The sequence below is a fragment of the Polypterus senegalus genome, chromosome 7 (assembly GCF_016835505.1).
Source record: "Polypterus senegalus isolate Bchr_013 chromosome 7, ASM1683550v1, whole genome shotgun sequence".
Classification (NCBI taxonomy): Eukaryota; Metazoa; Chordata; class Cladistia; order Polypteriformes; family Polypteridae; genus Polypterus; species Polypterus senegalus.
Window position 1 is genome coordinate 69174745 of NC_053160.1, and position 16638 is coordinate 69191382.

General features: G+C 41.6%; 1 protein-coding gene across 2 annotated transcripts in view; it reads right to left on the reverse strand.

Annotated features, from left to right (window-relative positions):
- Positions 1 to 16638, reverse strand: part of cops4 (COP9 constitutive photomorphogenic homolog subunit 4 (Arabidopsis)) — a 50215-nt gene that overhangs the window by 1876 nt on the left and 31701 nt on the right. For both annotated transcript variants that reach the window (XM_039758823.1, XM_039758822.1), the window contains exons 6-8: positions 12147 to 12297; positions 8007 to 8177; positions 3129 to 3244 (exon numbers count right to left, since the gene is read on the reverse strand). In XM_039758823.1, the coding sequence (XP_039614757.1) occupies positions 3129 to 3244; positions 8007 to 8177; positions 12147 to 12297 (438 nt within the window). The remainder of the gene's footprint in view (positions 1 to 3128; positions 3245 to 8006; positions 8178 to 12146; positions 12298 to 16638) is intronic.

The window sequence follows — 16638 nt, forward strand, 5'->3', positions numbered from 1 at the left end:
TGACAGCCAGTGCGCTAGACAGTTTCTCCAGACACCACTATTGTATATGCTGCATATGGCTATACACTTATCTAATCTTGTTTGCCTCCAACAATTTCTTTGGTCTTTTTTGCATTTGCCTTGAGGTCAACTATTCATGTCAAGAACCTTTCACTGCCTTCAGCATTTCTAAACTAACATCATTATCCTATTCATTCTCTTCATTCAGCAATTTCTCCATGTTCTTTTTCCTGGTATCATTAATCTGACTACTACAAATCACAATGTTCCGTTTAGCATTTTTCAAGCATTTCACTCGCACTACATTATTTCTCTCCTCTATCATCTCCTTTGCAATCCTTTCATTCCCTATTCTGTAACTCATTTGCAAACTCCCATCTCAGACTGATGCACACTCTTAAACGCTTTTCTAGCTTTGCTTCCTTTAGATCATTCTGTCACCTTCAGCACTTGTTTATTCCACTCCTTATACCATCTCTTTTTTTAATCAATTAATGTCTTTGCCACACCATTCCACTATCATGCTGTGTCTCCAAGATTCCTTTGTCCGGCTGTAGACTGTGTTCAACCTGACATTCTCCTTTACTTCCCACCTTCTGTTTTACACTTTGTGATTCTGAAACCTCATTCACTCTTGATAAAAAACATGTTATCACATTTATTCCTCACACTCTCTTTTATCTTCCAGACCTTCAGACTCAGGACACACTTTCCCTTACACATTTCTTCATGCCTCTCTAAGGGATGATGTGATGCACAACCTTCTCCAGTGCCTACTTTCACATCTTAGCCATATCCCAATCAATGCTCCTCACCAACAAACACTTCATTGTACTCAATATACCACCAGATTCATAGGTTTACCTCATTCTTAAAACACTTGGTTGCACACAACCATTTCCATTCCATTAACAATCTCCAGAAGAACTCAATGACAACTCAGTATTCTTGGTCCTGAAGCTGTAGGCCCCATGGAATTTCTCATAATCATCAGGAATGGCCCCAATACGCCCCTTCAATTAGCCATCCTCTACAATCATCTTTTCCGGAGGTACTCCAGATATCAACTCCATCACACTTTCCCCAAAACTTGTCTTTCCCTTCATTGCTTTTGCCAACCAATGGGGCATATGCTGACACTTTATCCTTCAGTCCTTGAACAGCAATCCTCTTAACAACAATACACCCACTCACCATCTTCATCTTCACTAATTTGACTGTCCATTTTGTAGACACAAGTATACCACCTCCAGCACTGCTATTGCGATTTCCAGGCCAGAAAAACTTGTTTTTAGCATTCCCACTAAGCATGCTTCAAACCTTTTCCTTTTCTATCCTCCTTACTTTTATCACTTCTACCTCTTCTTATGATTATCCCATCACAACCCCAATACTACAATTCTCAATCTATATACAGTCATATGAAAAAGGTTGGGAACCCCCCTCAGCCTACATAATAATTTACTCTACTTTCAACAAAAAAAAGGTAACAGTGGTATGTCTTTCATTCACATCTGAGTACTGGGGTGTTTTCCGAACACAGATTTTTAGTGAAGCAGTATTTAGTTGTATGAAATTAAATCAAATGTGAAAAGCTGGCTGTGCAAAAATTTGGGTACTCTTGTAATTTTGCTGATTTGAATGCATACAACTGCTCAAGGCCAAGAAAAATACAGGAGCGGCATATGTGCAGGATTGTGAGAATGGTTACAGACAACCCACTGATCACCTCCAAAGACCAGCAAGAACATCTTGCTGCAGATGGTAAATCTGTCAAATTTGGTGGAGGTTCCATCATGCTGTGGGCCTATGTGGCTAGTTCAGGGTCTGGGGTCCTTGTTAAAGTCGAGGGTCGGATGAATTCAACCCAATATCAACAAATTCTTCAGGATAATGTTCAAGTATCAGTCACAAAGTTGAAGTTACACAGGGGTTGGACATTCCATCAAGACAATGACCCAAAACACAGTTCGAAATCTACAAAGGCATTCATCCAGAGGGAGAATTACAATGTTCTGGAATGGCCATCACAGTCCCCTGACTTGAATATCATCAAAAATCTATGGGATGATTTGAAGCAGGCTGTCCATGCTTGACAGCCATCAAAATTTTACTGAACTGGAGAGATTTTGTATGGAAGAATGGTCAAAAATACCTCCATCCAGAATCCAGACACTCATCAAAGACTATAGGAGGCGTCTAGAGGCTGTTATATTTGCAAAGGGAGGCTCAACTACGTATTGATGTAATATCTCTGTTGGGGTGCCCAAATTTATGCACCTGTCTAATTTTGTTATGATGCATATTGCATACTTTCTGTTAATCCAATAAACTTAATGTCACTGCTGTAATACTACTGTTTCCATAAGCCATGTCATAAATTAAGAGGAAGTTGCTACTTTGAAAGTTCAGCCAATGATAAACAAAAATCCAAAGAATTAAGAGGGGTTCCCAAACTTTTTCAAATGACTGCACTATCTCTTTCACATCCCTTACCTATTCTATATCTCTCATGCAACCAAACTGGCCTCCTCTCAATGCATTAGGTTTTCCTCATTTATAGTGCAGCTGGGTTTGCTAAGTTTTTGTATGACATTATACTAACCTTTCCCTTTTACAATACAAATATTCTTAGTATGATGTTTTTTATTGGAGCAGTACATTAATTTACTATATTTACAACACATCAAGCTTACGAACAGAAAACCAACTCTATGCAGTGTCAATTTAAACCTATTAGACTGCTTTCACTTTCCTCTCAAAAACTGTCAAATTTTGAACAGAAAAGAGCAAGATGACTATTTTTTGATAGTTTAAAAACTCTTACCATTTATAAAGGAACCACCTGCATAAAGGTTATTATATTAGGAATCCTATGAGGCTTCTAGGCAAAAGTTTACACAAGTAAGCAGTTTTTTTCACATAACTAACAGCAATGTAGTTTCATTTCAGCAAGGTGTTTCCAGAGAAACACATATAAAACTGAATATAAGAAAGGATGAAACATAGAGGATATTGACAAAATTGCACAATACTAACTTAGAAGATTAAAAGATAACGTTAATATGATCTTCCAATTCATTTTAAGACGAACACTAAAGCAGTTAAAGTAAGGAGCCTCATTTTACCTTTGCTGGTGGAATCTCTAGTAGGGCCCCAAGCTCTTCAAAAGTAATGTTGTTGTAAAGCTTGCTAGCAGAAAGCAAATTGTGTTCAATCACCGCACGGTCCAGGATGCTTGACCCTGTTAATACATTTTAAGTGTTAAATGAATTCAACCTACACTAAAAAACAGGTGTTAAAAGTGCATCACAAACTGAAAAAAATTCTAACCACTTCTTTTAAATTCAGTTTAACTCAAGGAGCCAAGTATGTCTGTGACAGCGCAGGAGCTGATAAACAATTTTCATAATATAAAAGCACTTGTACAATTTATTTACCTTATTGTCATATTATATGTAAGCATTATATGTAAACGTGACATATCTATCATTTTCAGCACTAATTGCTCTTAGCAATATCTGTATTTTAAGGGGTGTGTTCCTTTTGTATGTGGAGAAAACATGTTGGAAGCAAGAGTTATGTTATATTGCTGTGTGGTTATGAATTTAGAACTGAAGTAATTTAAAGATGGGGCCTTGTCTGGCTCTAAAACTTGCATATTGTAATCTGTTCAGATAGCCAGTAAAAGGTGTCATTTTGCCTGACTTCTCCTTGCATCCACAATGGATAGTGCTGTGCAATACCCTAATACTACAATATTAAATTAGAAAAAGGAATATACGAAAATGTCATCTGAAAGTTTCTAACATGCACCTAAAATATACCACAGTGGAAAAATGTTCCCAAATGCAGGTTTTTCAGAAGAAATAAAAACATATAAGAGTACAATATTAACTTAGTAATTTTTGAAGGACCCCAAGAGGCTAGTTTTAACCACATTGAAAATAAATCCATGAAACTGCATTGCTATACAGAAAATATACTCTTAATTCATCTTTCAAATAATCTTAGCAACAACAGTCAAAAGCTTAAATAAAAACTGTCGTAATTCACATAATGTGAAAGATATTAGCTCAGCCTGGAGTGCATGAAAGAATTTTCAGGAAAAAAAAAATGGATGGATGTACAGAAGAGCAATGCACTACATAATAAACAGACAGACAGATCTTTATTTGTCCAAAGGTGAACTTTAGTTTAACAGAAGCTCAAGGTAAACTAAAATAATAATAAATATACAATAAAATAAATATAATATACGTACGAAGAACTGTCAATGGAGTGGGGGAACTGGCCATTGAAACAAGGTGGAGATGGGAGGGAAACTTCATTTTAAAAATGGTTCAGTACATTAGCTTTATCCACATTCCATTCCAGCACCTGAACCCTGTATTGCTTGAGTCTAATACATTCCAAACATCTCTCATGTTATTCAGCGTGAGTTTGTTTTGTTTTAGCTCAGTAGGCTTTCTTTCCTTCACTCAGTTTTATCTTAAGCACTATCTGCACATCCTTCAGAGCCTTTTTTCGCCATATTGGAAAGCTCTTTTCTTATTATTCAGGAGACTTTTTAAACCCTTAGTAATCTGGAGGCTTCTTTGGAAAGCTGCAAACTGTTTGAGAATATAAGTGTCAAAACTGAAGTTGAAAAATATTGAACTTATCCTTTAAGTCAAAATTACTTCTTCACCATCATGGTATACATATTAATTTGCCACATGAAATTGTGTTCGAATGTGGATTATTTTTTTAATGAATTTATAAAAACAGTGAGCTCATCATTGACCTTTAAAATGAAGATGAGGCATGAGTCCATTTTAGCATATATATTTTTATGAAATTTAGCCAATTTAAAAAGAGGTCAGCTGTGCACATTCCATCACTTCTTTATACTGCGCCAACCATGTATCCCCGGAGAATGGTTTTCTTTTGTTTCTCATTTTCACTTTGAAAACTCCTTTCTTGCTGTTGTTACAAATGAAATTAATGAATGTTGTAGCCCAGATGTGATTTTCCATCTCTGTTCTGCTGACACCTTGATAATAAATAACTAAAAATATGCCATACTTAACAACACTTAGTCTTTCATTACATGCGATAAAAAATAATTCAATTTTGATTTAAAATTGCTATGAATCACAGCCCAGAACTAGATTATTATATTATGGGGTTCAATAAATGAATACCAACAAGAAACCGTAAAAGTTACTAATTGTACTCACTTTAAAACACTGCCCTCAGTTGTTACTTTACTGCCAGGTCTTCAGCAACAGCTATAAAAATCAAAAACTGATTTGTGATGCTTCAGTTGTAATTTTATCACTATTTTTTTTTTCCTTGATCAGGCACTGACACTACATGCAATTGAAAGTGCATAATGGCAAGTGTGGTACTCTTAACATAGTGTCAACATGCACGTGGGCCTTGAGGGTTTTTTTTTTTTTTTTTTTTTAATTTAAGGCTTTGATAAAAATGCAATGCAGCTTAGGCACTTCCATTCAGATTTACTGTTATGTGTAAAAAGTACAACGAAATTCTAACATGTATGCTTTAACAACATGTACCACGCTGCCGCTCGGTATGAATCTTACTCAGTAGGATATGTAAAACTGAACAACACAATGGAATAGGTGAAAACAAGTTACTTCCACAAGCATACAACATGTGTTTTCTGCAGTCCATGATGTTAGCTGGTTAGGGTTATTTAAATCATTGGCAATACAACATTTTTCACAGAGTTTGGAATAATTAGTACACAGTTGCCACCGGTTTTCCCATGGAAGGCTGCACACTCACATATACAGGTAGTCCCCAGATTACAGACATCCATCCGATCTATGACATACGAACGAGGATGCAGCTGCGACGCATGCGCCTCAGTAACTGCCGCTCCATCATCTTCGGCCTGTGGGTGCTGCAAGCGGTGGCTGGAGGAGGGTGATTTCGCTGCTCGCGCAGTGTAGTGTCCCTCGGGTGGCTCCCGGCAGCAAGCGGTGACCCGTGGTCCATAGTCACCAGGGCCACAGCTATCGCTCATGTGCAGGACAATGGTTCGCTGCCCGCCCACTACGCCGCAGCAGCTGCTGCTCCTGACTGGACGCAGGCTGGATGGAGCGGAGGGGGGCGTTTCACTGCTCGCCCAGCATACACGGCTGGTAATACTGTAAGTGGTGATCCGGTTGTGGCTGAACGGAGGCCATTGAGGGTGAATGGGGCGGCGGTGGTAGCATTGTAGTGTGCCCTCAGATGGACGCCTGTTAAATTGGGGTTGAGCGATTCACTACAAGCATTTTGGCAGCACCGTGTTCATTCTTGGTTGGCGGACGCTGCAGGCAGCACACTTTGGTGGAGGTGACTGTGTGGTGGGTGAGTGATGAACCCCTCGCCGCCCGCAGTCATTCTCAATACAAAGCCTGCTTGTACTGTTAGGTACATGGCAGGAAGTTGTCTCTTGTCAGTAAATCAGACATGTGGACGGGTGCCTTCATGCTGTGAGAGCGTGTATAGTGCTGTGCAGAAGAGCTTATCTTAACCTTTTGTCTTCACCCTTCAAGAATGTCTCTGAAACACAAATCTTATGCAAGTGCTGGTGATACAGTAAAGAAGAGAAAAACCATCTCCATTGAAAATAAAGCAGAAATAATAAAAAGGTCAGAGACAGGTGAAACTCCATCATTCACTGGCAGAGCACTTGGCTACAGTCGGTCAACAATAGCATTTATTAAAATAATGTACCTGTTCTGACTTGCATACAAATTCAACTTAAGTACAAATCTACAGTCCCTATCTCGTACGTAAGCCAGTGACTTACTGTATATGAAAATGTGACAATAAATAGTTGTTTTTCTGTGTTTGAAGTTGACACGTATCTTGAGATTGCGCTGAAGGTCTAAAAATGTGCAATTTGAACTTATATGAGGCACCATTTAGGAGAAAGAATAATCATATTATATGAGCAGGCATTTTTTGTTAAACCACTGTGTCTATATGTGATGCAGTATGTGTGTCAGCACTGCATTAAAAAAAATATATTACCTGAGAATACATTGCATAAGAAAAAATATATATATTTGAGTGTGGATGTGCCATTGGCACACATTTTGAATTATAAACAGTTACAATACTTTGTCAGCAGACGTATACTCATACCAAATGATTTCAATACATACTGACAATTTTAAGCCTTTTGTTTTCACATTTGGACCCATGTCCCATGGTCTCTATTGAAAAGGCTTTGTATTTTTTTTAAAACTTGTATACAAAAACGCTTCACTTTTTAATATATGGCAAATTAATATATACCATGATTTAGTTGAAATAACGTTGACTTGAAAAATACAGAACTTAACCTTTAACATAATCTGTGATGTAGTGACCAAGTACCCCAACATTATCCCCATATGATTTTAACATCATTTCACTAGTCTGCCCTTTGGAAACAGTCATTCAGGGCCATTTCTGCCTCCAGTCTCCACTTCCTCACTATTATGGCAACAATACAGGCTTGTAGGTGGGAATAAGAAGGATCAGATTATTTTTAGATCTGCCCAGTGGTGAAAAAATTACATTTTAATGCATCCCTAATACTTAAATAAAGCCAGTCAACCTTATTGTGTTCATGAGTGGAACACAACACATAGTAAGGGAAGTTAGTCTATGTTCTTTCTAAAGTCACCACACATTAGAACTGCAGAATCAGAATAACTCATTAATAGAGTGTTGGTAACAGAGTGAATCATTCTGTTGCTGTGTCCCAATTTGCAGAGGTAGGAATATAAACACTATTCAGAATGGTGTAACTCATCTCCCTGGGGAGATAACAGGGATGAATTCCTACACTGAATATTTCAAAATCTGGGTTTAAAATTTTTGTTTTAATTGTAACATTTTCCCTTTTACACTATTCTTCATTTACATAGATGGCTACTTATTGAATTGATTCTGTAATGTTTATTATAGACTAGCTTTTGCTCTGGTCCTGGGGCAGGGGTGGAGGTAAAACTCACCATCTGCTGTGGTTGCTTTTTGATGTGGCATTAGCATGGCAGCAAATTCCTGTAACTGATTACCCCTGATAATTCTATCAAGATACATTTTCTCCAAGATTCCATAAGCCGCCAGCTGCTGGCAACGCTCATCCTTAAACAGAGTGGCTAACATGCGAGATCGTTGCTGTCCTAAAAAAGAAACAAAAATATCACAGTCATAATACAATTCAAGAGTTGCAAAGAGTTAGGGTGCATATAAGTAGCAACAAGAAGAAGGGTAGCATTTATCAATTTATAATCAACTACAGAAAGGTTATGATAGCATTGTTTAAAGAATCTCATAGAAAATCATGAGGATCATAGACCATATAATGCTTTGACAAAGAAGAATTGTGTTGACAAAAGGTCAGCATGGTCAGTTAATATCACTGTTCCTCTAGCCACATGCTTAGTAACAAGATAATTTCTTATCAACAATTTAGTTATGTTTAAATATTACATATGTTACTAAAATGTATTAAATGAACTTTTACACTTTTAAAAAGTCTAGATTAATTGTTTAAAGAACCCATTTTTCACTTAAATAAATATAGATTTAACCCTGTAAGAAGAGTGGACATTTTTTTAATGAGGTGTGCAGTTGCAAAGTATTTATCTTTTAAGCCCATGGGGCTTGGCCAGGCACAGCCCGAAGAGGCAACGTGGGTCCCCCTTCCCATGGGTTCACCACCTATGGGAGGGGCCAAGGAGGTCAGGTGCAGTGTGAGTTGGGTGGTGGCTGAAGGTGGGGACCTTGGTGGTCCGATCCTCGGCTAAAGAAGCTGGCTCTTGGAATGTGGAATGTCACCTCTCTGAAGGGGAAGGAGCCTGAGCTAGTGCGCGAGGTTGAGAGGTTCCGGCTAGATATAGTCTTGCTCACCTCGACGCACAGCTTGGACTCTGGAACCAATCTCCTCGAGAGGGGCTGGACTCTCTAACACTCTAGAGCTGCCACCAGTGAGAGGCGCCGAGCGGGTGTGGGCATACTTATTGCCCCCTGACCTTTTCATTTGGGTTTACCCCGGTGGACGAGAGGGTAGCCTCCCTCCGCCTTTGGCTGGGGGGACAGGTTCTAACTGTTGTTTGTGCGTATGCGCCAAACAGAAGTTTGGAGTACCCACCCTTTTTGGAGTCCCTGGAGGAGGTGCTAGAGGGCATACCTTCTGGGGACTCCATCGTACTGCTGGGAGACTTCAATGCTCCTGTGGGCAATGACAGTGAGACCCGGAAGGGCGTGATTGGGAGGAATGGCCCCCCCAATCTGAACCCAAGAGGTGTTTTGTCATTGGACTTCTGTGCTCGTCACGGATTGTCCATAATGAAAACCATTTCAAGTATAGGGGTGTGTGCAATTGGCACCAGGTAACCCTAGGCCTCAGTTCGATGATCGACTTTGTGGTCATGTTGTCGGACTTGTGGCCACATGTCTTGGACACTCGGATGAAGCAAGGGGCGGAACTGTCAACTGATCACCACCTGGTGGCGAGTAGGCTTCAATGGTGGGGGAGGATGCCGGTCAGGCCTGGTAGGCTCAAACGTGTTGCAAGGGTCTGCTGGGAACGTCTGGCAGAGTTCCCTGTCAGAAGTAGCTTCAACTCCCATCTCCGGCAGAATTTCGACCACGTCCCGAGGGAGGTGGGGGACATTGAGTCCGAATGGGCCATGTTCCGTGCCTCTATTGTTGAGGCGGCTGACTGGAGCTGTGGCCGTAATGTGGTCGGTGCCTGTTGTGGCGGCAATCCTGAACCCGTTGGACACCGGCGATGAGCAATGCCAGCAAGCTGAAGGAGTAGTCCTACAGAACTCTTTTGTCCTGTGGGACTCTGGAAGCAGCTAATAGGTACCGGCAGGCCAAACGGAATACAGCTTTGGTGGTTACTGAGACAAAAACTCGGGTGTGGGAGGAGTATGGGGAGGCCATGGAGAACGACTTTCGGACAGCTTCAAGGAGACTCTGGTCCACCATCCGGCGTCTCAGGAGGGGGAAGCAGTGCAGTGTCAACACTGTATATGGTGGGGATGGTGCGCTGCTGACCTCAATTCTGGACGTTGTGGGTCAGTGATGGGAGTATTTCAAAGACCTCCTCAATCCCACAAACATGCCTTCCAATGAGGAAGCAGAGCCTGGGGGACTCGGAGGTGGGCTCCCCCATCTCTGGGGCCGAGGTCACAGAGGTGGTCAAAAAAGTCCTTGGTGGCAGGGTCTTGTGGGTGGATGAGATACGCCCGGAGTTCCTCAAGGCTCTGGATGTTGTAGGACTGTCTTGGTTGACACGTCTCTGCAACATCGTATGGACATCGGGTACAGTGCCTCTGGATTGGCAGACCGGGGTGGTGGTCCCCCTCTTTAAGAAGGGGTACCGGAGGGTGTGTTCCAACTACAGAGGAATCACATTCTTCAGCCTTCCTGGAAAAGTCTTTTCAGGGGTCCTGGAGAGGGGGGTCCGTCAGACAGCCGAACCTCGGATTCAGGAGGAACAGTGTGGCTTTTTCATCCTGATCGCGGAACAGTGGACCAGCTCTACACCCTTAGCAAGGTCCTGGAGGACGTATGGGAGTTTGGCCAACCAGTCTACATGTGTTTTGTGGACTTGGAAAAGGCATTTGACTGTGTCCCTCTGGGATCCTGTGGGGGAGTGATCCGAGAGTATGGGCTACTATTCGGACCCTGTACAACCAGTGTCAGAGCTTGGTCCACATTGCCGGCAGTAAATTGAACCTGTCCAGTGAGAGTTGGACTCCGCCAGGGCTGCCCTTTGTCACCGATTCTGTTCGTAACTTTTATGGACAGAATTTCTGGGCACAGCCAGGGAGTTGATGGGGTCCGGTTTGGTGGACTCAGTACTGGGTCACTACTTTTTGCAGATGATGTTGTCCTGTTTGCTTCATCAGGCCGTGATCTTCAGCTCTCTCTGGATCAGTTCACAGCTGAGTGTGAAGCGGCTGAGATGGGAATCAGCACCTCCAAATCCAAGACCATGGTCCTCAGCCGGAAAAGGGTGGAGTGCCCTCTCAGGGTTGGGAGCATGATCCTGCCCCAAGTGGAGGAGTTCAAGTATCTCGGGGTCTTGTTCACAAGGGAGGGAAGAATGGAGCGTGATATTGACAGGTGGATCAGTGCGGCGTCCACAGTGATGTGGGCTCTACATTGGTCTGTTGTGGTGAAAAAGGAGCTGAGCCGTAAGGAAAAGCTCTCAATTTACCAGTCGATCTATGTTCCTACCCTCACCTATGGTCATGAGCTATGGGTAGTGACCGAAAGAATGAGATTGCAAATACAAGCGACTGAAATTAGTTTCCTCCGCAGGGTGTCTGGGCTTTCCCTTAAAGATAGGGTGAGAAGCTCAGTCATCCGGGAGGGGCTCAGAGTAGAGCCATTGCTCCTTCGAATCGAGAGGAGTCAGATGAGGTGGCTTGGGCATCTGATTAGGATGCCTCCTGGACGCTTCTCTGGTGCGGTGTTCCGGGCATGTCCAACCGGGGAGGAGGCCCCGGGGAGACCTAGGACACGCTGGAGGAACTATGTCTCCCGGATGGCCTGGGAATGCCTCAGGATTCCCATCCCCAGAAGAGCTAGAAGTAGCCAGGGAGAGGGAAGTCTGGGCATCTCTGCTCAAGCTGCGGCCCCCGCGACCTGATCTTGGATAAGCGGAAGAGGATGGATGGATGGATGTTCATTATTACTTAAAGCATGAAAATATAATACATTCTCCAAATTTCTTTTGGTCTTGAACAAAACTGCAAGGACATGAATAAGCTGTTGATTACTAATGTGTATTATACAAAAAGTGCAAATTTTGTTATCGTTAAAAGGTATTATTCAAAGCATTAAAGAATAAACACGCAATTATTCAGAGAAAAGGCAAATGATCTGTACATTTGCCTCTTTTATATTTGAAAATATGAATGGTTTACATGCACAGAAATAAATCAATTTTGAGTTCACTACTTTAATATCTAAAAGGGGCAATAAATAAATAGACTTTGATAGACACCTCGACTGTGAATGAGTTAATCACAAATTCTAATGTCTTATCTGCTGCACTAAATATACAAAGAGAAAAAAGCTTAAATACACACAAATCATAATACAGAATTTAGTAAAATAGCCAACTATACCTGCTGATGCAAGAATTGTGCAGTGTAGAGCATGCTTTAGGGCCTCCAGGCGTTCTGTTTCATGCACTATAGATTTATACGAAAGTTCATTGTATCGCTGGGCAGCTTCAATAAACTTTCTTCTATAATCCAAGACCCGGGCATAGCAAACCTGAATGTGACAAATTATATATTACAGACAAATTTACTAGAGATCAATGGCAATTAAATATGTAAATATAACAAATTTTAAAAAGTACGTAAAAATTAGATACAACCCAGCCACAGGGGATGTACAAACCAGCGTGGTTCTTCGTGCCAGTCCCAAGCCCGGATAAATGGGGAGGATTACGTCAGGAAGGGTAACTGGTGTAAAATTTTGCCAAATCAATAGGCGAACAACAATACAAATTTACATACCAGATCGGTCGAGCCCTGGCTTAACAACAACTGCCACCAGTACTGTTCGCCAACAGGGTGCTGGCGGAAATGGGGCTACTGTTGGCCAGAGAAGAAGGAGGAGAAGCAGGGGGGGAGACGTGTCCGGAGGCAGGAGGAGAGGAGGAAAGTAAAGACAGTGGAACTGAGGGTAGGAACTTTGAATGTTGGTAGTATGACTGGTAAAGGGAGAGAGTTGGCAGATATGATGGAGAGAAGGAAGGTGGATATATTGTGTGTGCAGGAGACTAAATAGAAGGCGAGTAAGGCCAGGTGGATTGGAGGTGGATTCAAATTCCTCTATCATGGTGTGGATAGGAGGAAAAATGGGGTAGGAGTTATTCTGAAGGAACAGTATGTCAAGAGTGATTTGGAGGTGAAAAGAGTGTCAGGCAGAGTAATGATTATGAAGCTGAAAATTGGAGGTGTGAAGATGAATGTTGTTAGTGCATATGCACCGCAAGTTGGGAGTGCAATGGGTGAGAAATAAGATTTTTGGAGTGAGTTGGATGAAGTGATGAACAGTGTACCCAAGGGATAGAAAATGGTGATTGGAGCGGATGTCAATGGGTATGTTGGTGAAGGGAACAGTGGAGACGAGGAGGATGGGTAGGTATGGGGTCAAGGAGAGGAATGAAGAAGGTCAGAGGATAGTGGATTTTGCCAAAAGGATGGACATGGTTGTGGTGAATACGTATTTTATGAAGAGGGAGGAACATAGGGTTACGTACAAGAGTGGAGGAAGATGCACACAGGCAGATTACATCCTATGCAGACAAGTTGATCTGAAGGAGATTGAAGACTCCAAAGTGGTGGCAGGGGAAAGAGTAGTTAAGCAGCATAGGATGGTGGTCTGTAGGATGACGCTGGATATCAAGAAGAGGAAGAGAGTGAGGGCAGAGCCAAGGATCAAATGGTGGAAGTTAAAAAAGGAATACTGCATGGTTGAATTTAGGGAGGAGGTGAGACAGGCACTGGGTGGCAGTGAAGAGTTACTAGACAGCTGGGAAACTACAGCAGATGTAGTAAGGGTGACAGCAAGAAGGGTGCTGGACAGAGGAAGGAGGAAAAGGAAACCTGGTGGTGGAATGAAGAAATACAGGAGAGTATACAGAGGAAGAGGATGGCAAAGAAGTAGTGGGATAGATAGAGAGATGCAGAAAGTAGACAAGAGTACAAGCAGATAAGGCGCAACGAGGAAGAGAGGGCTGGTGAAGGCTAAAAAAAAAAAAGGCGTATGATGAGTTGTATGAGAGGTTTGTACACTAAGGAGGGAGAAAAGGACCTGTACCGATTGACTAGACAGAGATGCCAAGCTGGGAAAGATGTGCAGCAGGTTAGGGTGATAAAGGATAAAGATGGAAACATGCTCACAAGTCAGGAGAGTGTGTTGAGCAGATGGAAAGAGTACTTTGAGAGGCTGATGAATGAAGAGAACGAAAGAGAGAAGAGGTTGGATGATGTGGAGATAGTGATTCAGGAAGGACAGCTATGAGGAGGATGAAAAATGGAAAGACAATTGATCCAGATGACATACAAGCATGGAGGTGTTTAGGAGAGATGGCAGTGGAGGTTTTAGCCAGATTGGTTAATGGAATCTTGGAAAGTGAAAGGATGCCTGAGGAGTGGAGAAGAAATGTACTGGTGCCGATATTTAATAATAAGGGGGATGTGCAGGACCGTAGTAACTACAAGGGAATAAAATTGATGAGCCACAGTATGAAGTTATGGGAAAGAGTAGTGGAAGCTAGTAGGGCTGTTCGATATAACGATATATATCGGATGACAATATGAAAACGTCTATCGCTGCACATTACGCTATCGTTTGTTTCGTGGTGTCGCAAAATAAACTGTTTACGGCAATGTTTTTTCATTGTTTTGATGGCCACCACGTGAATGCAGACACACTAGCATGGCTGATGAAGACGAGGCAACACCAGGTAGCTCCACACAGAAGGACCTTGTTCCTAAACGAGGGGCTACCTCTGTAGTATGGAGATGGTTTGGATTTGAAAAGTCTGACACGGACCAGAAAACGGTACTGTGCAAATTATGCTGCAAACCGATCGCTACCACAGACTCCAACACGACAAACCTCTTCTACACCTCCGCAAAAAGCACGTGAGCGAGCATGCAGAGAGCTTACAACTGAGAGGCAGGCCACGTAGGATATTACAGTTGTAAAGGTACCATTTAAACGAGTATGTTAAAAGCTTGGAAGATTAATTGCTACCAAAACAATTTGCTTAAGGCATAATTTTCCCTGCAGCGCTTTGCTGTCAGCGCTAATCTTGTTAAAATTACGTTTACGCCACAACTGCATTATCGACGGCAAATCTCCATTAACGAGTTACTGCGGATCGCCCCGTGCTTGAGGCTGGACGGCATCAACACGTTAGCGCCGTCCAGTCCCACGCACGGGGCGATCAGCTGTAACTCATTAACGGAGATTTGCCACACTACGATGTGCAAATTAACATTTTACTAGAATGTAGCCTAAAAAATATTATATTTAATATTATATATTTAATATATTTTTGTCGTAAGCCTTATTGCTGCTACAGTTTGAAGTACAATGTTTACATTTGGTTTTGACAGTTAATGTTAGACTTGTATTTATTTTGTTTAAAGGGTTTATTGGCCTTATAGTTTAGTTGTTAGTGCTTTGATCCTTTTATATTTATTTAACATATGTTGTGAGAGTTATTGCTGCTACAGTTCACATTTTGTTTATGTCAGGCATTTTATATAGCAGTATTTTATATTGGGCCTTTAGTAATTTGTTTTTGAAAAGTGTTTTATATTTGATACATTAACATTTTATGTTTACATTCTAAGTCAAACATTTGCTCAAATGTTCTAAATAAAAGAACAGAAATAATTACAAGTTGAGTACTTCTCATTTTTGATTTTTTTTAATTTAAATGAAAAAAAAGGAGTGGTGATTATATAAACTATTCAGTGAATACAAAGAATATGTACTATTTCATGATATCGGGATATGAAATGAAATATCAGGATATAAGATTTTGGTCATATCGCACAGCCCTAGAAGCTAGGTTAAGAAGTGAGGTGATGATTAGTGAGCAGCAGTATGTTTTCATGCCAAGAAAGAGCACCGCAGATTAAATGTTTGCTCTGAGGATGTTGATGGAGAAGTTTAGAGAAGGCCAGAAAGAGTTGCATTGCATCTTTGTGGACCTGGAGAAAGCATATGACAGGGTGCCTCGAGATTGTATTGTATGAGAAAGGTTGACAGACGAGATTAGACAGGAGTCCCCTCGGACTATGATGTTTACTGATGAAATTGTGACCTGTAGTAAAAGTAGTGAGCAGGTTGAGGAGACCCTGGAGAGGTGGAGATATGCTCTAGAAAGGAGAGCAATGAAGGTCAATAATAACAAGACAAAATATATATGTGTGAATGAGAGGGAGGTCAGTGGAATGGTGAGGATGCAGGGAGTTGAGCTGGTGAAGGTGGATGAGTTTAAATACCTGGGATCAACAGTACAGAGTAATAGGGGATTGTGGAAGAGAGGTGAAGAAAATAGTGTTGGCAGGGTGGAATGGAAGGAGGAGGGTTTCAGGGGTAATTTGTGACAGACGGGTATCAGCAAGAGTGAAAGAGAAGGTCTACAGGACGGTAGTGAGACAGAGCTGGAGGTACCAGAGTTAAAGATGCTAAGATTTGCATTGGGTGTGACAAGGATGGATAGGATTAGAAATGAGTACATTAGAGGGTCAGCTCAAGTTGGACGGTTGGGAGACAAAATCTGAGAGGCGAGTTTGTGTTGGTTTGGACATGTGCAGAGGAGAGATGCGGAGTATATTGGGAGAAGGATGCTAAGGATAGAGCTGCCAGGGAAGAGAAAATGAGGAAGGCCTAAAAGAAGATTTATGGATGTGGTGAGAGAGGACATGCAGGTGATGGGTGTAACAGAACAAGATGCAAAGGACAGAAAGATAATGGAGGAAGATGATCCGCTGTGGCAACCCCTAACGGAAGCAGCCAAAAGAAGAAGATATAAATATCAGATACAAAAATACAGCATATATCAGACAGAACAAGCAACAA